This window comes from Somniosus microcephalus, chromosome 3 (genome assembly GCF_052327205.1).
Source record: "Somniosus microcephalus isolate GS21.2 chromosome 3, FLI_Smic_1.0, whole genome shotgun sequence".
Taxonomy (NCBI): Eukaryota; Metazoa; Chordata; class Chondrichthyes; order Squaliformes; family Somniosidae; genus Somniosus; species Somniosus microcephalus.
The window spans coordinates 186,822,561-186,845,532 of record NC_140989.1 but is presented as its reverse complement, the minus strand read 5'-3'; the positions used below and the strand labels follow the sequence as shown (position 1 = coordinate 186,845,532).

General features: G+C 42.2%; 1 protein-coding gene across 14 annotated transcripts in view; it reads left to right on the top strand.

Annotated features, from left to right (window-relative positions):
* The window catches only part of cep43 (centrosomal protein 43), a 91,323-nt gene that overhangs the window by 4,687 nt on the left and 63,664 nt on the right, over nucleotides 1-22,972 (top strand). For 13 of the 14 annotated variants that reach the window (XM_085982036.1, XM_085982029.1, XM_085982035.1 and 10 more), the window contains exons 2-5: nucleotides 14,817-14,870; nucleotides 16,268-16,322; nucleotides 16,429-16,517; nucleotides 18,344-18,478. In XM_085982036.1, the coding sequence (XP_085838162.1) occupies nucleotides 14,817-14,870; nucleotides 16,268-16,322; nucleotides 16,429-16,517; nucleotides 18,344-18,478 (333 nt within the window). The remainder of the gene's footprint in view (nucleotides 1-14,816; nucleotides 14,871-16,267; nucleotides 16,323-16,428; nucleotides 16,518-18,343; nucleotides 18,479-22,972) is intronic. The other variant, XM_085982032.1, reaches the window with a different exon arrangement.

The following is a 22,972-nucleotide window of genomic DNA, read 5'->3' as shown; positions in this document are numbered from 1 at the left end:
ATATTCTATGCCTCGGCTAATAAAGGAAAGTATCCTGTATGCCTTCTTACCCACCTTATCTACCTGTCCTGCTGCCTTCAGGGATCTGTGGACATGCTCTCCAAGGTCCCTCTGTTCCTCTACACTTCTCAGTATCCTACCATTTATTGTGCATTCCTTTGCCTTGTTAACCCTCCCCAAATTCATTACCTCACGCTTCTCCGGATTGATTTGAATTTGCCCCTTTCCTGCCCACCTGACCAGTCCATTGATATCTTCCTGCAGTCTACAGCTTTCTTCCTCACTATCAACCACATGGCCAACTTCATAATCATGCCCCCTACATTGAAGTCTAAATCATTGATATATACCACAAAAAGCAAGGGACCTAGTACTGAGCCCTGTGGAACCCCACTGGAAACAGCCACCCGGTCACAAAAACACCCGTCAACCATTACCCTTTGCTTCCTGCCACTGAGACAATTTTGGATCCAACTTGTCACTTTCCCTTGGATCCCATGGGCTTTTACTTTTCTGACCAGTCTGCCGTGTGTGACCTTGTCAAATGCCTTGCTAAAATCCATGACTACATCAAACGCATTACCCTCATTGAATTTTTTGAGGTAACAAGGAGTGTCAATCAAGTTAGTCGGACACAATCTTCCGTTAACAAATCCATGCTGACTGTCCTTGATTAATCAGTGTCTTTCTAAATGACGATTTATACTGCCCCTCAGAATTTTTTCCAATAATTTGCCCGCCACCGAGGTTAGGCTGACTGGCCTATCCCTTTCTCCCTTTTTAAACAACGGTGCAATGTTAACAGTCCACCGGCACCACACCTGTAGCTAGAGAGGATTGGAAAATGATGGTCAGAGCCTCCACTATTTCCTCCCTTGCTTCTCTTAACAGCCTGGGATACATTTCATCTGGGCCTGGTGATTAATATACTTTCAAGAATGCTAAACCTCTTAATATTTCCTCCCTTACTATTTTATCTCATATAATATTTCACACTCCTCCTTAACTACAATGTCTGCATCGTCCCTCCTTTTTTTATCCCCCTCTCTATCTCATCTGAAAACCCTGTAACCAGGAATGTTGAGCTGCCATTCCTGCCCTTTTTTCAGCCATGTTAATAATAGCTATAATATCATACTCCCACATGTCTATCTGTGCACTCAGCTCATCTGCCTTATTTACTAGGCTCCTTGCATTGAAGTATATACCATTAAGCACCGCCAAACTAACCTTTGTTTCCTCTGCCTTCCAAACTAGCGTACTAATTTACTGCCTTCCATTTACAGCTTTGCTTCTCTCCCTTCTGAATCTATGCTCAGGTTCCCATCCCCCTGCCAAGCTAGTTTAAACCCTCCCCAACAGCACTAGCAAACCTCCCCATGAGGATATTGGTCCCGGCACTGTTGAGGTGCAACCTGTCCGGCTTGTACAGGTTCCACCTCCCCAAGAACCGGACCCAATGCCTCAGGAATCTAAAGCCCTCCCTCCTGCACCATCTCTCCAGCCACGCATTCATCTGCTCTATCCTCCTATGTCTGTACTCACTAGCACATGGCACTGGGAGTAATCCGGAGATTACTACCTTTTTGAGGTCCTGCTTATTAATCTCCTTCCTAGCTCCCTAAAATCTGCCTGCAGGACCTCATTCCTCTTTTTCTACCTATGTTGTTAATACCGATATGGACCACAACCTCTGGCTGTTCACCCTCCCACCTCAATGTCCTGCAGCTGCTCATTGACACCTTTGACCCTGGCACCAGGGAGGCAACATATCATCTTGGAATCACATCTGTGGCTGCAGACATGATCCCTCTTATAGATAGAAACAACAACTACACTCTAAAGCACCAATGATGTGTCACATATACCAGAGATCTGTATAGCCTGAGACCTTAAAACTCTATATTTTATATTTTTAAATGATCTTTTAATTAGTCTAATGCCTTGTTTTCTCAAATGGATTTCTGGGGCTGCCATCAGAGAACAGCCTATTTTTGTGAAGTGGGGGTGTAGAAAATCCACATCGATGGCTAGAATAGAGATGCCACTTTAAAGGGAGTTGTGCAATAACAAGTGTTCATAGATACAAAGTCCATCCAGAACTAATTAATATTGATCACAGGGCTATCACTTGCTTATACAGGTACTTGCATCTATAACCTTTTTTTTTGCTATAAAGGAGTCCTATAAAGCAGTTTTGCTTTGTCCTGAAGGTGTGTGAATTAGTTGTCTGGTCTTTGGCAGATGGACATGATACCTTTGGAACCTCGTTTGACTGACAGGCTTATTACTAAAAGAAATTGGTTTTAATTAATTATAAATGACATCTGTCTACCTTTTGTATCGGCTCTATCGGGGGAAGGAGAAGAGAATACCGGCAACGGTAGTATAGTGGTTATGTTACTGGGCTAGAGGCCTGGACTATTGATCTGGAGACATGTATTCAAATCCCACCACGGCACCTGGGGAATTTAAATTGTCATTAAAAACCCATCTGGCTCACTAATGTCCTTTTTAGGGAAGGAAATCTGGTGCCTTACCTGGTCTGGCCTATGTGACTACAGACCCATAGCAATGTGGTTAACTCTTAACTGCCCTCTGAAATGGCCTAGCAAGCACCTCAGTTGCACCAAACTGCTATGACAAAGTACAATAAGAATAAAACCAGACAGACCACCTGGCATTGGACTTTGGATCGACCCTGCAAACTAACATCTGGGTACTTGTTCCAAAATTGGGAGAGCCACTAGTCCCACAGATTAGTCGAGCAACAGCCTGACATAGTCATACTCACAGAATCATACCTTTCAGGCAATGTTTTAGATGATTCCATCACCATCCCTGGGTATGTCCTGTCCCACCGGCAAGACAGACCAACAAGGGGGTGGCACGGTGGTATACAGTCGGGACAGAGTGGCCCTGGGAGTCCTCAACGTTGACTCCAGACCCCATGAAGACTCATAGCATCAGGTCAAACATGGGCAAGGAAACCTGCTGATTACCACCTACCACCCTCCCTCAGCTGAACAATCAATACTCCTCCATGTTGAACAACTCTTGGAAGAAGCACTGAGAGTAACAAGGGCACAGAATGTACTCCTGGGTGGGGGACTTCAATGTCCATCACCAAGAGTGGCTCAGTAGCACCACCAACTGGCCGAGTCCTGAAGGACATAGCTGCCAGACTGGGCCTGCGGTAAATGGTGAAAGAACCAACACGAGGGGAAAAATCTACTTGACCTGGTCCTCACCAATCTACCTGTCGCAGATTCATCTGTCCATAACAGTATTGGCAGGAGTGACCATCGTACAGTCATGGTAGAGACGAAGTCCCGGCTTCACACTGAGGACACCCTCTATCGTGTTGTGTGGCACTACCACCGTGCTAAATGGGATAGATTCAGAACAGATCTAGCAGCTCAAAACTGGGCATCCATGAGGCGCTGTGGGCCATCAGCAGCAGCAGAATTATATTCCACCACAATCTGTAACCTCATGGCCCAGCATATCCCTCACTCTACCATTACCATCAAGCTAGGACCAACCCTGGTTAATGAGGAGTACAGAAGAGCATGCCAGGAGCAGCACCAGGCGTACCTAAAAATGAGGTGCCAACCTGATGAATCTACAACACAGGACTACATACATGCTAAACAGTAGAAGCAGCATGCTATAGACGGCTAAGTGATCAGAGCTCTGTTGGTTGTGGGATCAAAGCTCTTCAGTCCTGCCACATCCAGTCATGAATGGTGGTGGACAATTAAATAAATAATGGTAGGAGGAGGCTCCATGAACATCCCCATCCTCAATGATGGCAAAGCCCAGAATTTGAATACAACAGACAAGGCTGAAGTGTTTACAACCAACTCGACCATCTCCTGTGGTCCCCACCATCACAGAAACCAGTGTTCAGCCAATTCGATTCACTCCATGTGATATCAAGAAACAGTTGAGTGTGCTGGATACAGCAAAGGCTATGGGCCCTGACAACATCCCGGCTATTGTGCTGAAGACGTGTGCTCCAGAACTAGCCGCGCCTCTAGCCAAACTGTTCCAGTATAGCTACAACTCTGACATCTACCCGCCAAAATGGAAAATTGTCCAGGTATGTCCTGTCCACAAAAAACAGGACAAATTCAATCCAGCCCATCAGCCTACTCTCAATCATCAACAAAGCGATGGAAGGTGTTGTTGACAGTGCTGTTAAGTGGCACTTACTCGCCAATAACCTGCTAACCAATGGTCAGTTTGGGTTGCTCCAGACCTCATTACAGCCTTGGTTCAAATGTGGACAAAAGAGCTGAATTCTAGAAGTGAGGTGAGAGTGACTGCGCTTGACATCAAGGTAGCATTTGCCAAGTGTGGCATCAAGGAGCCCGAGTAAAATTGAAGTCAATGGGAATCGGGAGGGAAAATTATCCATTGGCCGGAGTCATACCTGGCACAAAGGAAGATGATTGTGGTTGTTGGAGGTCAATCATCCCCCCCCCCCCCGCCGACCCGCCCCCCCCCCTCCCCGGCCGAACCCCCCCCCCCCCTCCCCACCGACAAATTTCCCAGTCTTATAAAATACCTTCCGAAGTCTGAAATTTTCCGAAAACCGAACACGGCTGGTCCCGAGGTTTTCGGATAAAGGATAGTCTACCTGTATTATAGTTTAGCTAGAATCTGTTGTTTGTTTTCATCTTCTGTTAATCTTAAACCTGATTTGTAGTTTGCAGTTTATTAAGTTCTAATTCTAAAGGTTGTCCATGTGGTATTTTTTGTCAGTTGGAAAGATTAGGAGGTTGTTGTGAGATCACATACTACTACATACATTTAAATGTAAAAAGGGTTCACCGTTCACTGGGCGACCTATAATTGCAGAGTAGGTGTGTATAAGATTACGTTTTGTTTCTTGAGTGAGGGTTTGTCTATGGAAGTAGACTTTTGTGTTGGGCTTATGAAAAAATATCAGCATCGAGCTTGAATTGTAACTATGCACGCCTCAAACGGAATTCTATTCACAAGCCTCAGAAGGGCACCTCAAAAGTGAGTGATTGATTGTTTCTTGCATTGTTCTCCAATATCATTACCATTTCTGTCCACTTCGTGATTAGCTGGACAATGGAGTGTGGAAAATTTTCCCATCAATTGGTTCAATAAGGCCTTCAATCTGTGCAGCACATTCCACCAACATTTCCAGCCTGCATGCAAATGGGTCTGTATGATGACTCTTGATTCACTAGAATCTATTCTTTAATTGATTGAGCAGCTGTTAGTTGTGCTGTAGCATTGTTAGAGGCTCAGCAGATGGCTTTGTTGAACCAACACTAAATTAGTTTGGGTCATGCCCTGAATTCTATTTGAAGCATGCATAGTTACAATCCAAGCTTGCTACTGATATTTTTTCTTATGTCCTGAGTCATCTTGGCCACCTGGCTTGTGTGTGGCCAGAAATCATCTTGGAAATTTTGCAACTGAAAAAGTTATGGTTTGTAAGAACAAGTGAACTTTTATCAAACTCTGATCATTTAAGCTCTGGTCTGTTGAGAATTGACCGCAACTGCCTCTGATCATAATTGGAGAGGATTATTTGAGTCTCTTGCTATGTTAATTGGAATAGGGGTATACAGATCAGGAAGGCAGAAGCATGACTGAAAGAGTGATGCAGGAAGGAGGGTTCCATTTCATGGCACCGGTACTGGGGCAGGAAGGAGCGGCACCGCTGGGACGGGCTCCACCTGAACTGGAATGTGACCAGAGTTTTAGTGGAAAGGATAAGTAGAGCTGTGGATAAGATTTTAAAGTAGCAATACAGGGGTAGGGATCTGGTGAAGATAAGCCTGAAGATAAAAGAAATAGGAGGCGAGGGTAGAAGGTTAGACCATGATAAAGAATAATGGTAACATAAACGGTCAGGGAACAAATACAGTTATAGAATTCTGGTTCAGTATAAAATAACTGTTAAAAATAAAGTGAGTGGAACGATGAATTAAAAACAAATGAAATTACCTGTACAGCAAAGTGCGCAGCATCTGAAACAAAACGGGGGAACTGGAGGCAATAATTCGGAGTGTGGAACCAGATGTAGGGGTAACTGAAATGTGGCTCCATAAAGAACAGGACTGGCAGTTAATATTGCAGGATATAATGTAAGAAGAGGGTAACTACTAATTAGAGATAACAATGGCAGTAAAAAAAAAGGGACGTAACTAACATTAAGATAGAAACATAGAAGATAGGAGCAGGAGTCGGCCATTTGGCCCCTCGAGCCCGCTCCGCCATTCAATGAGATCATGGCTGATCATCCAAACTCAGTACCCTGTCCCTGCCTTCTCCCCATATCCCTTGATCCCTTTAGCCTTGAGAAATAAATCCAACTCCTTTTTTGAATATATTTAATGAACTGGCCTCCACCGCCCTCTGTGGCAGAGAATTCCACAGGTTCACCACTCTCTGGGTGAAGAAATTCCTCCTCATTTCAGTCCTAAATGGCTTACCCCTTATCCCTAGACTGTGACCCCTGGTTCTAGACTCCCCGACCATCGGGAACCTCCTTCCAGCATCTAGTCTGTCCAGCTGTCAGAATTTTATAAGTTTCAATGAGATCCCCTCTCATTCTTCTAAACTCCAGCGAGTATAAGCCCAATCGACCCAACCTCTCCTCATACGTCATTCCTGCCATCCCAGGTATCAGCCTGGTGAATCTTCGCTGAACTCCTTCCATGGCAAGAACATCCTTCCTCAGATAAGGCGACCAAAACTGCACACAATACTCAAGATGTGGTCTCACCAAGGCCCTGTACAACTGCAGCAAGACATCCTTGTTCCTGTACTCAAACCCTCTTGCTACGAAGGCCAACACACCATTTGCCGCCTTAACTGCCTGCTGCACCTGCATGCTTACCTTCAGCGACTGGTGCACAAGGACACCCAGGTCTCTGCACTTCCCCTTCTCCCAATCTATTGCCATTCAGATAATAATCAGCCTTCCTGTTTTTGCCACCAAAGTGGATAACCTCACATTTATCCATGTTATATTGCATCTGCCATGCTTCTGCCCAATCGCCCAACCTGTCCAAATCATCCTGTAGTATCTCCGCATCCTCCTCACAGCACACACGCCCACCCAGCTTTGTGTCGTCTGCAAACTTGGAGATATTACATCTAGTTCCCTTGTCTAGATCATTAATATATATTAATAGCTGGGGTCCAAGGACCGATCCCTGTTGTACCCCACTAGTCACTGCCTGCCACTTGGAAAAAGACCCGTTTATTCCAACTCTTTGCTTTCTGTCTGCCAACCAGTTTTCTATCCAAGTCAATACCTTGCCCCCCAATCCCATGTGCCTTAACTTTACACGCTAATCTCTTATGCGGGACCTTATCGAAAGCCTTCTGAAAGTCCAAATACACCACATCCACTGGTTCTCCCTTATCTATCCTACCAGTTACATCCTCAAAGTTCCAGTAGATTAGTCAAGCACGATTTACCTTTTGTAAATCCATGTTGACTTTGTCCGATCCTGTCACTGTTTTCCAAGTGCTCTGCTATTACATCTTTTATAATGGACTCTAGCATTTTCCCCACTACCGATGTCAGGCTTACCGGTCTGTAATTCCCCATTTTCTCTCTACCACCTTTCTTGAATAGTGGGGCAACATTAGCTACCCTCCAATCCATGGGTACTGTTCCAGAATCTATATGGCTTGAGATAAAGGATAAGAAGGGATTGATCACACTGACGGGTATTGGAGGAAGTGGAGGTAGAAATGTGTACGCAAATCTATGAAATGAGTAGAAGACGTAGAATGATAATCATGAGAGATTTCAACTGCCCCCAAATACACTGGCAAGATGTAGGGAAAGGGAAATGAATGGAGTTGTTGCAGTGTGTTCAGGACTCCTTTCTTACCCAGTATGTAAGAAGTCCAACAAGAGAGGAATGAAATGGAAAGTGAACCAGAGCAAACAAGAGAAGTAAGTATAGTGGCACAACTGTAAGGGTTGGGGGCTTCTTTAAACGGGTTTAAAGTAATTTTCCTGGTCTTGCAGCCTTTTCCTGCACTCAGACCAATTCCAATAAAACCAATTTTAAAACAGCGGTTCCGAATTGCTACCCCTCCTTTAGTTCTGAGTGGAGGAACTTATAATTAATGATATTAAAACGGAACAAGTGGTTTGGATGAGAGAAAAAAATCAATTTTTATTACCTAAATAAACTACAATCAAAGGAATAAACTATACCACACGAACACAGTAATTACAGTAAAACTATATAACGGGGTTGCAGACGGCGAAAACGAGGGATACAATGGCTACAATGTTATTTAAACAATCTTGGCAATTCCCTTAAATCACCACCCCTTAACTCCTGCTAGGTTGCCTTGTTGAGGAGTCAGAACACTCTGCTCACCTGTGTTCCAGCGAAGTGAGAGAGAGATAGCTTCTCGGCAGCTATCTTTTATACCTGGTGAGGTCCTGCTGTTCTGCCTTGCAAGGGCTGTGTGCAAAATTCCCCGCCCAAAGGGTCCAATACACAAGAGAAAGCTGAGATTGGCTAACTCAGAGTGGTTGGACTGGGTTAATGTGTCTTCCAGAGCTCCCTGGGCTGAAACAAAAGGGAAATACAACTGCTCTATTGTCCAGCATGCTAGGTGATTTAGACCCATTCAATTGTTAAACGTTTCCCATTCAAGGTACAAAAGTCTCTTCTGCAGTTTAGATGTATCCACTCGATATACAAACATGCTAATAGCATTCAATTGCTTTGTAAACAAAGCATTGTCCTGTGGTACAGGCATCGATTGTCCTGCTGCAGGGGGGGGTGGGGACACCCTTTGTTTGGCAGCTCCATTGAACCTTACTTCCAGACACAGAAAGCTGCATTCCAAGCCCTTTGTCTTCGGCCATGTGGTGCGACAGCCATTTTTATCCCTGGAAATTTAAAAGCACAACGCCCAGGGATTCTTTAATCAAAAAAATTGATCTTCAGAACTGTAAATTATTGCGAATTCTTACACAACTAGGCAATACAATCACAACATAATAAGGTAAAGATTGAAAAAGACAAAAGCAAGACAAAGAGCAAAGTAAATTGATTGGGGGGGGGAAAGCTAATTTTAAGGGGATGAGAATGGAGCTAGGGAAGATAAACTGGGGAAAAATTGAGATAGAATAGCAGTGGGAAATATTTTAAAAAGCGATCAAAAGAGTTCAGGAGAAATGTATTCTGCTAAAAAACAAGAACAAACTAGCTAATAATGAAACACCATGGATGAATAAAGATGAGGGTAAAATTGAAAATAAAGAAGGTGGCACACACTAAGTACATAGACCGTAATGGGGAGGGTGGCAAAATACGAAGAGGTTAGGTAAGAAGCACGGTGGCATAGTGGTTAGCACTGTTGCCTCACAGCGCCAGGGACCCGGGTTCGAATCCGGCCTCGGGTGACTGTCTGTGTGGAGTTTGCACATTCTCCCCGTGTTTGCGTGGGTTTTCTCCGGGTGCACTGGTTTCCTCCCACAGTCCAAAGATGTGCGGGTTAGGTTGATTGGCTATGATTAAATTGACCCTTAGTGTTAGGGGGATTAAATACGTGGGGTTACGGGGATAGGGTGGGATATGTGTTGGTCTAGGGGTTACGGGGATCGGGTGGGATATGTGTCGGTGCAGGCTCGATGGGCTGAAATGGCCTCTATCTGTACTGTGAGGTTTCTGTGATTTCTGATTTCTGTAAGAAGTCAAAAAAACAATTAGTAAGGCAAAGACTAATTAATTACAAAATTAAATTATCAAGGAATATAAAAAGAAATAAAGTATTCTACAGATACACAAATAACAAAACACATCAGGATAGGGATAGGGCCACTAAGGGATGCACATGCTAAATTTACAGGTAATGACAGTGAAATGACAGAAATGTTGAATAATTATTTTGCCAGGTAAACTAACAAGGTGGACATGACATTGAACAAAGAGATATAATGGCATTTAAGATAGAATGGGGGGAGATAATAAACTAGTCAAAATTAGAGGGGATAAAACCCCTGGTCTGGAAGGCTTGCATCCATGCACATTAAAAGAAATTAGGGAAGAGATAGCAGAGGCACTGTTGCATATATATATAAAAATTTATTAGAAAAGGGAATAGTGCCAGAGGACTGGCAGGCGGACAGTTAATGTGATTTCTATATTTAAAAAGGGAGATGGAGCAAGTCCAGGGAACTATAGACCAGTTAGCTTAACGTCAATAATAAAAACAGAAAATGCTGGAAATACTCAGCAGATCAGGCAGCATCTGTGGAGAGAGAAACAGAGTTAACATTTCAGGTCAATGATCTTTTGTCGGGTCATCAACCTGAAACGTTAACTCTGTTTCTCTCTCCACAGATACTGCCTGGCCTGCTGAGTATTTCCAGCATTTTCTGTTTTTATTTCAGATTTCCAGCATCTGCAGTATTTTGCTTTTATATTCACTTAACATCGGTGGTAGAAAAAATAATAAATCTTTACTTTAAAGATGCCATTGAAAAAATCTAGAAACCAAAAATATATGGAGTAGTCAACACAGATTTCAAAAGGAAAGATCATGCTTGACCAACCTTATTGAATTCCTTGGAGATAACAGAGTAGACAAGGCTAATGTAGTATAGAGATAATATATTTGGATTTTCAAAAGGCCTTCGATGAGGTACTGTATAGTAGACTCATGGCTAAGGTAAAGTCAGGGGACAAGTAGCAGAATGGATAGCAAGCTGACTACAAAACAGAAAACAGAGTAGTGATTAAGAAGTGTTACTCAGACTGGCAAAAGGTGGTGAATGGTATTCCACAAGGATCGGTGCTGGGACATTTACTTAATGATTTGAACTCTGGAATTGGAAGTACAATTTCAAAATTTGCAGACGAAACCAAATTTGGGGGATATAGTTAATACTGAGGAGGACTGCGAAAATATAAGATGACATTAATAAACTTACAGAATGGGCATGTAATTTCAATATAGATAAATGTGAGGTGGTGCATTTTGGTAGGAAGCACAAGGAGACCACATACTCCTTGGAAAATAAGTCTATATAGGGTAGAGGAGCAAAGGGATCTAGGGGTACAGATACAAAAAACTATAAAAGTAGAGAAGCAGGTACCTGTAGTAAGGCCATTTATAAAAAAAAAAGCAAACAAAGCACTGGGGTTCATTTCCAGAGGGATGGAATTGAAAAGCAGAAAATTTATGGTTAAACTTGTATAGAACTTCGGTTAGACCACATTTGGAGTACTGTGCACCGTTCTGGTCTCCATAATTATATAAAAAAAGATATAGATGCAATCATCAGGAAAGATTGAACTGGCTGGGGCTCTTTTCTCAAGTAAATAGAAGGCAGAGGGGTGACCTGATCGAGGTCTTTAAGATTATGAAAGGGTTTGATAGGGTAAACGTAGAGAAGATGTTTCCACTTGTGGGTGAGACCAAAACTAGGGGCCATAAATAATAAGGTAGTCACTAATAAATCCGATAGGGAATTCAGGAGAAACTTTAGTGATGAGAATGTGGAACTTGCTACCACAAGGAGTAGTTGAGGTGAATAGCATTGATGCATTTAAGAGTAAGCTAGATAAACACATGAGGGAGAAAGGAATAGAGGGTTATGTTGATAGGGTTAGATGAAGAGGAGTGGGAGGAGGCTCGTGTGGAGCATAAACGCCGGCATAGACCAGGTGGGCCAAATGGCCTGTTTCTGTGGTAAATTCGACGTAATTCTAATACTCCAGTGCAGTACAGAAAGAGTGCTGTCCTTGAAGGATTGCTGTATTATAGTGCCTTCATTATCCTCCACATAATGACATAGGATTTTTAACATCGACTCCAAGAGAAGGGAGTTCTCTTGGCGTTCATGATCAACATTCGTCCTTCAACCAAGACACCAAAAACAAATTACAGGAAACTTTCTGGTATCCGGCACGGACGGGGCCGACGTGTTGCTGGTTCATCAACAATTCCGGATAACCGAACGCTATAGTAAAAGATATGGAGCTCAGAGCTCTGTATAAAGCAACAAACCCTGTGCTTCAAAACAATTGGCACAAGTTGCAAGCGTCTCTGTAGCTTAGCAACAGCTTCAGCTACACTCTTGCAAAGTAACTAAAAGTAAAAAAAGTTACCTGAACCGACTCCTGAATTTTGCCGGTGGATAGAGCGTTCCGGTTATTTAGGGGCCGGTTAATCGAAAGTTTCCTGTCATTTATTTTTTTTAGTCATTCATTTATTTTCTGTTTGTGGAATGTTGGTGCAAAATTGACTCTGTCTGTCTGCTTTGTTTGTATAATAGTTACTACATTCCAAAAAAGAGTAATTCATCGCATGAACCAATTTGAGGTGTTTTAGCACTGTGACATGTTACGATATAAATGCAAGTCTCTCTTTGCTTAGCCTCTTTATCTGTGTCATTCTCCTGTTCTGTAATTCTAAAATAGGGAAAGTTGAGCACTTGTCCTGCCCTCCATACAGTAACAATGTGCACTTGAGAAAAGAGCCCCAGCCAGTTCAATCTTTCCTGATTGCATCTATGTCCCAAAATCTTGCTCCACTTATGTCTGCAACATGCATTACCAACAAGTGCACACTGCTTCCTCTCATTTAGCTACTACTTTTTCTACTTTCAAGTTTTACCTAGAAACACCCACTGCCTTGAGCCTTTCATGTAGAACTTAAATGCTTTCTGGAAATTGGCTCTACTCTTATCGTAGGGCTTTTCAGTGTCCACTTAAGATGTTGCTGTAACAAAAATGAAGCATTTTCATCTATAGGGTTTAGCATGGTATAGGGAATCTTTAATTCTGTCATGGTACGTAAGGGATTTAAAAACAACTTCACCCATATAAATCATATCCCACCTTAACTTGATGCATTTGTTACAGACTTTAGTTTCTGCCTGGTGTACGTAGGAAGGACCAAGTCATTCAATTCAAATACTAACATCTTGTTGAATTTGTTCAGATGTGTGTTTGATAGGTACATTTATTTAAATCTACTTGGTTATGGTCATTAAATCTGTCTTGTTGAAATTGGGGAATCGGGCTGAAGTCTTCGAAGAGAGAGAATCATTACAGGCAGCTTTCATAGTTGAGGGGAAAAAGAAAGGATGTAAAAAATATTACTTGTATCGCAGTTTAATGAAGCAGTTATGAACTCTTATTTTGTATTATTTGAGCTAGTGAGGTTTAGTAACTTCTGTAAAAGCATATATGACTGCAGCTATTTGCTCGTTCTATTGTTTAATAACTTTAACAGTTAAAGCTGAAATCAAATTCCAGTGAAGTGTGTGCTGCTGGCTTCCAAAGATGAGCATCACACGAGGGCACTGGAAATAAACTGAAGAGGATTCTCTGGCTAGCCATGAATTTTACCTAGACATCTGGGTACATGAAAACATTCTGGAACATAGGAAGCTGGAACTTGCCTACAAGTGTATCATCAGAAACAAAAAAATATTTGGAGTAAAGAAACTCCAAAAACATAACACTTCCTCAAAATAAGTCGAAGGTTGGTCAAGCTGGACCTGGCACTCCAAAAGCACGTTGATGTCAGGTTGAGAATACAAGTGAGAATCAGGCTGGATATAGAATGGTCAGAGGGGAAGTGAAAAAAGAAATGAGGGGCAAAGATAGAGTATGAGAACAGATTGGCAGCTAACATAAAAGGGAATTCAAAAGTCTTCTATAGGCATATAAATAGTAAATGTGTAGTAAGAGGAGGAGTGGGGCCGATTAGGGACCAAAATGGAGATCTATGCATGGAGGCAGAGGGCATGGCTGAGGTATTAAATGAGTACTTTGCACCCTCTTCATCAAGGAAGAAGATGCTGCCAAAGTCATAGTGAAAGAGGAGGTAGTGGAGATACTGGATGAGATAAAAATTGATAGACGAGGTACTAGAAAGGCTGTTTGTACTTAAAGTTGATAAGTCACCAGGACCAGATGGGATGCATCTTAGATTCTGAGGGAAGTTAAGGAAATCATGGAGCTACAGGCCATAATCTTCCAATCCTCCTTGGATATGGGGGTGGTGCCAGAGGACTGGACAATTGCAAACGTTACACCCTTGTTCAAAAAAGTGTGTAAGGATAAACCCAGCAACTACAGGCCAGTCAGTTTAACCTCAGTAGTGGGGAAGCTTTTATAGAAACAATAATCCAGGACAAAGTTAAGTCACTTGGACAAGTGTGGATTAAATAAGGAAAGCCAGCATGGATTTGTTAAAGGCAAATCATGCTTAACTAACTTGATTGAGTTTTTTGATGAGGTAACAGAAGGTTGATGAGGGCAATGCGGTTGACGTGGTATACATGGACTTCTAAAAGGCGTTTGCTGAAGTGCCACATAATAGGCTTGCCAGAAAAATTGAAGCCCGTGGAATAAAAGGGACAGTGGCAGCATGGATACAAAATTGGCTATGTGACAGGAAACAGAGAGTAGTGGTGAACGGTTGTTTATCAGACTGGTGGAAGGTATACAGTGGCGTTCCCCAGGGGTCAGTACTAGGACCACTGCTTTTCTTGATATATATTAATGACTTGGACTTGGGTGTACAGGGCACAATTTCAAAAATTGCAGATGACACAAAACTTGGAAGTATAGTGAACAGTGAGGAGGATAGTGATAAGAAGACATAGACTGGCTGGCGGAATGGGCAGACACGTGGCAGATAAAATTTAACGCAGAAAAGTGCAGGGTGATACATTTTGGTAGGAAGAACGAGTAGAGGCAATATAAACGAAAGATTGAGGCAATAGAAAAGTAGAATGAAATTAAGTTGAGTAATTTCTGTTTCAGGCTGAATTACGGGCAGCTGTATTCCTGGCGCTTGAAGAACAGGAGAGAGTTGAGGTAAGTGCTGTGTAAGGCACTGGGGTGCTTTTCAACAGCTGATCATGTTTATTAAAAATAATTACATTTAATGTACAGCACAAACAGGCCATTCGGCCCAATGGGTCCATGCCGGTGTTTATGCTCCACATGAGTCTCCTCCCATCCCTCTTCATCTAACCCTATCAACATATCCTTTTATTCTTTTCTCCCTCGCACTTATCTAGCTTCCACTTAAATGCATCTATGGTATTCTAACTACTCCATGTGGTAGCGAGTTCCACATTCTCATCACTATCTGGGTAAAGAAGTTTCTGCTGAATTCCCTATTGGATTTATTAGTGACTATCTTATATTTATGTCCCCTAGTTTTTGTCTCCCCACAAGTGGAAACATCTTCTCTACGTCTACCCTATCATAACTTTGAAGACCTCTATCAGGTCACCCATCAACCTTCTCTTCTAAATAATGAGAAGAGGACTCAATCGGGGAAAGTCCAACAGTAACAGGAATTACCCTCTGATTAGGTACATCAAAATTGCATTTATAGTGTCTGTTCAATTCCTGAGGACATCCCAACACACTCCACCTATAATGTAGTGACTGTTGTTATAGAAGGCAATACTACAATCAGAATGGTTACAGCACCGAAGGAGGCCATTCCAAAATCATTTTGCGCACAGCAAGATCCCACCGATCAGAGCAACTACCCAGCTAATCTGTTTTTTTGGTATTGGTTGAGGGAGGAATGTTGAAATAAAATAAGATTTTTATTAAGATTGGGTTATAAAAATGCAGCATATGCAATTGTTATTACTTCTAATTTGTTCACTATCACATACCTGAAAGCACTAGAGGTAACCTAATATTGCCTCCTTACCCAAGCTAAAAGGATTAGCTAAGTGTGTGCGGAGGTTAATTTCAGTGATGGATAAGAAACTATAAATTTCACACTCAAATTTTAATTTCCATGCTTAGCCATTCTCTGTTCCCCAGCTTCTTTCCATCACCTCTTTGCACAACTAGCAAGTAAAAATTGCCTAGTTTATTCTTCCCCTTTTCACAACATCTCTTGTCCAATATACCTGTGCAACAGATTTGGAGTCTTTTGTAATTTAAGAAGACTTGACTGTCCAAGGTTTGGATAACAAAAGTTCACACAATTACAAGCATCAGAAATAAAGGTTGAGAAAGAAAGGTAAAGTTAACCAGAGAAATTGGAAAGGAAGTATAAAACCAAAAAGAATCCTTTGAAAGGATAGAGGGGAAAGTGAACAGAAAAAATGGGGAGGTGCTAAAATACAAAAGTGACAAAAGCGAAAGAGTAAAAATGAAAGAATAAACAATTGGGGAAAAAGGAAAGGTTTAATGGGATAGAAATTGGGCTGCAGTTAATTAATTCATATTTATTTTTACAGAACAAAACGCCATTGGTTAATGAGAGCTTGAAAAAGTTTTTGAACACAAAGGATGGTAAGTGTTGCTTTAATTGAATTCGCATGAGCAAACAAATGAAGACACCATTTGAAACAATACTGGTAAATTTGTATGGAAATTGAACTTCAGTCTTCCTTCACAGGGCGCTTGGTGGCTGGTCTTGTTACTGAATTTCTCCAGTTTTTCAACCTGGACTTTACTTTGGCAGTATTCCAGCCAGAAACAAACACTGTAAGTTCATTTCAAAATCTTTTTTTTTATTTTAACAGATATATTCAGCCATCAGAATTTGGGGTGGTCTGGCCTTGTCTAATATATTTTGAGACTGACACTGTCTTCAGGTATATTTTTGTTTCTGATAGTTTTGTTTATATTTCAGATTTTTATAAATCGGAAATACAATGGAACTATACACCTTTTTTGGGGGGGGGGTGTTTACACCATTGTTATTCATGAGTCTTTGAGTTCTTGTATGTTTTTTGAAGTTTTGTACACAAGAAGGTGTGGGACGTCCGTGTTGGGGAATGCAACTTCTATTTTGGGCACACAGTGCCAGCATCAAACACCCCAGGTATTAGATATAGAGTAATGCTCCTTCCACTCTGCCCAAGAATCTGCTTTGACCAAAACTTTAGAAGAGCCCTATTCCCCCCCAACTGCACCAGTATAAAATGTTCCTGGAGTACCCAAACTCATTTCACTTAGAAACCATTGGGACAAGTTTCTCCTCTCGCCTATTGCTGGATCTGAACCCAGGTCACAGCAATGAAACAGTTTAACTTAACTGCACCATTCAGTCCAGCTCTATTGTTGAAGATCATTGTGCAAATTTAGATTGGTCTGTTTTAATCACAGGGCAATTTTATGCACTCTCAATAATGTACGCCAAAAATATCATTAAAATTGACCAATGTGCTTGACAAAGCAGTAGAAATTATAATGTCACAAAGGAATACCTCTTGCACACTAGTTTAATTGCACCAAGCTTTGTAAACATGTTAATATATAATGGGAAGAGCACTGATTGTAAGAAATACTAACATCAGGTTTATATATCTATTTAATTGAATGGAAAAATTGACCTTTGGGAGGGGGAAAAAATTTCTCTTCAGCCCGCCCAACCCAAAAAGAAAGGATGGAAAGAAATTGCATTTGTATCACCCCTCCCTTTCACAGCCTCAAGATGCTACAATGAGCTTCGCAGCCAATTAACCACTTTTGAAGTGCAGTCACTGTGATAATTTAGGGAAGCACATAACCAATCCCTTAGAACCACACACTCTAATTCCCAAATCCCTCACCTTTGGCCCTCTTCTTTATGATGCCTCTTCCAAACACTTTGTTCCTCTGCAATTGAGCTTTTATGTATCCCCTCCCCCCCTCCCTCCCTCCCTCCCTCTCTTTCTCTTCACCCCACTATTGACCCAGACTGAAGGCTCTGCCTTCCTATTCTCTGGAATTCCTCCTTGAGCCCCTCTCTCTGCCCTTAAATACCTCTTCAAAACCAAGCTTTTGGTAATCCCTTCCTAGTCCCTCCCTTTCCTTTTCCTGGCGTCTGTTTCTCATATACCTAACTCTGAAGCACCTTGGGACATTTTTTACATTAAAGGTACTTTTATAAATGCAAGTTGTTGTATTGTTCACATTCAGTCACACTTGAATTTGGTATACATGCTACACCCAATATGATCTCTACAAGAAAAAATTATAGGCCATAATTGAAACCAGCTAACAATCGGGTGCCATCTTACATGGCTGCTTTGTTATTAAACATAAACTGCCATGTCTACTTTTTTTTTGCATAACTACTGATTGTTTGTTTTATGGTGGTTATGATCCCATCCGCATTTGAAATAAAAAGTTACAAAGAGACATTTAAGTGCTTGCTGTATCATACTGAATGATCAGGGATACTGTACTGTTATTAAGCAGGAGAAGGGAAGGTAAAGCTGAAACTTTTTTTAAACAAAGAAAATGCACATTCGCAATCCCTGTCGAGGTCATTAATGTTCATGATAAATGAATTGCAAATCTTGGCTCCTTTGTTTTGTACTTAGTTTACTGGGCTTGATGGGCGAGATAATATTGCCAGGGAGTTAGGAGTCCATGAAGGAGATGGGTTGAAGGGAGCACCGCTATTATTGGAGGTGATAAGAAGTCGACAAAAGGAAAAAGATCATTGTCTTTCTGAAGTAAGTAACTCGTATAATGGATGGTAATACATGTTCAGATGATTTTCCTGTTTCATTAGCTGATGCCATTTGTGCTAAATTTCAAAACGTAAGTTTGGTTTATAAGCAATTATTTATAAACACAATCTCGATGTGCCTAAAGCTTCAATTTGATTCTGCAAAGCTTTCATCCTGTCTAGCCTAATTGTAAATTTCTTCAATGCCTTCTTGCATCTTTGTATGGAAAAATAATGTAACATTTATAGTGTTGCTGGGGACTTGCGTATGTAGTTTATGTATGTAGTATGGGTTGGCGGGAGGGTCACTACAGTTGGCCTCTGTCCATTTGGTTAGGGGGAGTAAAACCAGCCCGGGTTCCTAGAATCATAAAATGGGTACAGCACAGAAGGAGGCCATTCGGCCCGTTGAGCCCGTGCTGGCTCTCTGCAAGAGCACTTCAGCTAGTCCCTTTCCCCGCAGCAGGTACTTATCCAATTCCCTTTTGAAAGTCACAATTGAATCTGCCTCCACCACCCTCTCAGGCAGTGCATTCCAGATCCTAACCACTCGCTGTGTAAAAAAGTTTTTCCTCATGTCGCCTTTGGTTCTTCTGCCAATCACCTTGAATCGGTGTCCTCTGGTTTTTGACCCTTCTGCCAATGGGAACAGTTTCTCTCTTATCTACTCTGTCTAGATCCCTCATGATTTTAAACACCTCTATCAAATCTCCTCACAACCTTCTCTGCTCTAAGGAGAACAAACCCAGCTTCTCCAGTCTATCCATGTAACTGAAGTCCCTCATCCCTGGAACCATTCTTGTAAATCTTTTCTGCATCCTCTCTTAAGGCCATCACATCCTTCCTAAAGTGCAGTAGCCAGAATTGGACACACTATTCCAGTTGTGGCCGAACCAGTGTTTTATAAAAGTTCATTAAAAGGGAGTTGGGAACCTGTGCAGGGAGACAGAGGAAAGGGAAGCAAGGATAGAAGCAAAAGACAGGAAGGAGAAAAGCAAAAGTGGCAGTCAGAGAAATCAAGGGTGTAAGTCAAACATGGCCACAGTAAATAATTCTAAAAGGTCTAAGTGTTAAAAAAACAAGCTTGAAGGCTTTGTGTCTTTAATGCGAGGAGCATTTGTAATGTGGATGAATTAGCTGCGCAAATAGATGTAAATGGATATGATATAATTGGGATTATGGAGACATGGCTCCAGGTTACCAAGGCTGGGAATTCAACATCCAGGGGTATTCAATATTCAGGAAAGACGGGCAAAAAGGAAAAGGAGGTGGGGTAGCATTGCTGGATAAAGAGGAGATTAACACAATAGTAAGGAAGGATATTAGCTCTGATGATGTGGAATCTGTATGGGTAGAGCTGAGAAATACCAAGGGGCAGAAAATGTTGGTGGGAGTTGTATACAGACACCCAAACAGTAATGCTGAGGTTGGGGATGTGCAATAAAGGCACAGCAGTTATCATGGGTGACTTTAATCTACATATAGATTGGGCTAACCAAATTAGTAACAATACTGTGGAGGAGGAATTCTAGAGTGTATACGGGATGGTTTCCTGGACCAGTATGTCGCGGAACCAACTAGAGATCAGGCCATCTTAGACTGGGTATTATGTAATGAGAGAGGATTAATTAGCAATCTAGTTGTGCGAGGCCCCTTGGGACGGAGCGATCATATTATGATAGAATTCTTCATTAAGATGGAGAGTGAAGTATTTGACTCGGAGACTAGGGTCCTGAATTTAAATAAAGGAAACTATGATGGTATGAGACGCGAGTTGGCTAGGATGGATTGGGGAATGTTACTTAAAGGGTTGACGGTGGATAGGCAATGGCAAACATTTAAAGATCGCATGGATGAACTACAGAATTTGTTCATCCCTGTTTGGCATAAAAATAAAACAAAAAAGGTGACTCAACCATGGCTAACAAGGGAAATTAGGGATAGCATAAGATCCAAGGAGAGGACATATAAATTGGCCAGAAAAAGCAACAAACCTGAGGATTGGGAGCAGTTTAGGATTCAGCAAAGGAGGACAAAGGGATTAATTAAAAGGGGGAAAATCGAGTATGAGAGTAAACTTACAGGGAACATAAAAACTGACTGTAAAAGCTTCTTTAGATATGTGAAGAGAAAAAGATTGGTGAAGTCAAGCATAGGTCCCTTGCAGTCAGAATCAGGGGAATTTATAATGGGGAACAAAGAAATGGCAGAACAATTAAATACATACTTTGGTCTGTCTTCACAAAGGAGGACAAAAATAACCTTCCAGAGATGTCTGGGAACATAGGGTCTAATGAGAGGGAGGAACTGAATGAAATTAGTATTTGTAGGGAAATGGTGTTAAAAGTTGACGGGATTGAAGGCTGATAAATCCCCAGGGCCTGATAATCTACATCCTAGGGTACTTGAGGAAGTGGCCCTAGAAATAGTAGATGCATTGCTGGTCATCTTCCAAAATTCTATGGACTCTGGAACAGTTCCCATGGATTGGAGGGTAGCTATGTAACCCCACTATTCAAAAAAGGTGGTAGAGAGAAAATGGGAAATTATAGACCTGTAAGCCTGACATCGGTAGTGGGGAAAATGCTAGAGTCCATTATAAAAGATGTAATAGCAGAGCACTTGTAAAACAGTGACAGGATTGGACAAAGTCAACATGGATTTACAAAAGGTAAATCATGCTTGACTAATTTACTGAAATTTTTTGAGGATGTAACTGGTAGAATAGGTAAGGGAGAACCAGTGGATGTGGTGTATTTGGACTTTCAGAAGGCTTTCGATAAGGTCCCGCATAAGAGACTAGCGTGCAAAGTTAAAGCACATGGGATTGGGGGTAAGGTATTGACTTGGATAGAGAACTGGTTGGCAGACAGGAAGCAAAGAGTTGGAATGAACAGGTCTTTCTCCGAGTGGCAGGCAGTGACTAGTGGGGTACCGCAGGGATCGGTGCTAGGACTCCAGCTATTCACAATTTATATTAATGATCTAGACGAGGGAACTAGATGTAATATCTCCAAGTTTGCAGATGACACAAAGCTGGGTGGGTGTGTGAAACATAGAAACATAGAAGATAGGAGCAGGAGTAGGCCATTCAGCCCCTCGAGCCTGCTCTGCCATTCAACGCGATCATGGCTGATCATCCAAATTCAGTACCCGGTCCCTGCTTTCTCCTCACCCCTTGATCCCTTTAGCCTTAAGAAATATATCCAACTCCTTTTTGAATATATTTAATGAACTGGCCTCCACCGCCTTCTGTGGTAGAGTTCCACAGGTTCACCACTCAGTGAAGAAATTCCTCCCCATTTCTGTCCTAAATGGCCTACCCTTTATCCTTCGACTGTGTCCCCTGGTTCTGGACTCCCCGACCATCGGGAACATCCTTCCTGCATCTAGTCTGTCCAGTCCTGTTGGAATTTTATAAGTTTCAATGAGATCACCTCTCATTCTTCTAAACTCCAGTGAGTACAAGCCCAGTCGACCCAATCTCTCCTCATACGTTATTCCTGCCATCCCAGGTATCAGTCTGGTGAATCTTCGCTGAACTCCTTCCATGGCAAGAACATCCTTCCTCAGATAAGGTGACCAAAACTGCACACAATACTCAAGGTGTGGTCTCACCAAGGCCCTGTACAACTGCAGCAAGACATCCTTGTTCCTGTACTCGAACCCTCTTGCTATGAAGGCCAACATACCATTTGCCGCCTTAACCGCCTGCTGCACCTGCATGCTTACCTTCAGCGACTGGTGCACAAGGACACCCAGGTCTCGTTGCACTTCCCCTTCTTGCAATGTATTGCCATTTAGATAATAATCTGCCTTCCTGTTTTTGCCACCAAAGTGGATAACCTCGCATTTATCCACGTTCTATTGCATCTGCCATGTTTCTGCCCAATCACCCAACATGTCCAAATCATCCTGGAGTTTCTCGACATTCTCCTCACAGCAGACACGCCCACCCAGCTTTGTGTCGTCTGCAAATTTGAAGATATTACATCTAGTTCCCTTGTCTAGATCATTAATATATATTGTGAGTAGCTGGGGTCCAGGGACCGATCCCTGCGGTACCCCACTAGTCACTGCCTGCCACTTGGAAAAAGAGCCGTTTATTCCAACTCTTTGCTTTCTGTCTGCCAACCAGTTCTCTATCCAAGTCAATACCTTGCCCCCAATCCCATGTGCCTTAACTTTAAACGCTAATCTCTTATGTGTGTGCTGTGAGGAGGATGCCGAGAAACTCCAGTATGATTTGGACAGGTTGGGTGATATGGCAGATGCAGTATAATGTGGATAAATGTGAGGTTATCCACTTTGGTGGCAAAACAGGAAGGCAGATTATTACCTGAATGGCAATAGATTGGGAGAAGGGATGTGCAACGAGACCTGGGTGTCCTTGTGCACCAGTCGCTGAAGGGCAGCAGGCGGTTAAGAAGGCAAATGGTATGTTGGCCTTCATAGCGAGAGGATTCGAGTACAGGAGCAAGGATGCCTTGCTGCAGTT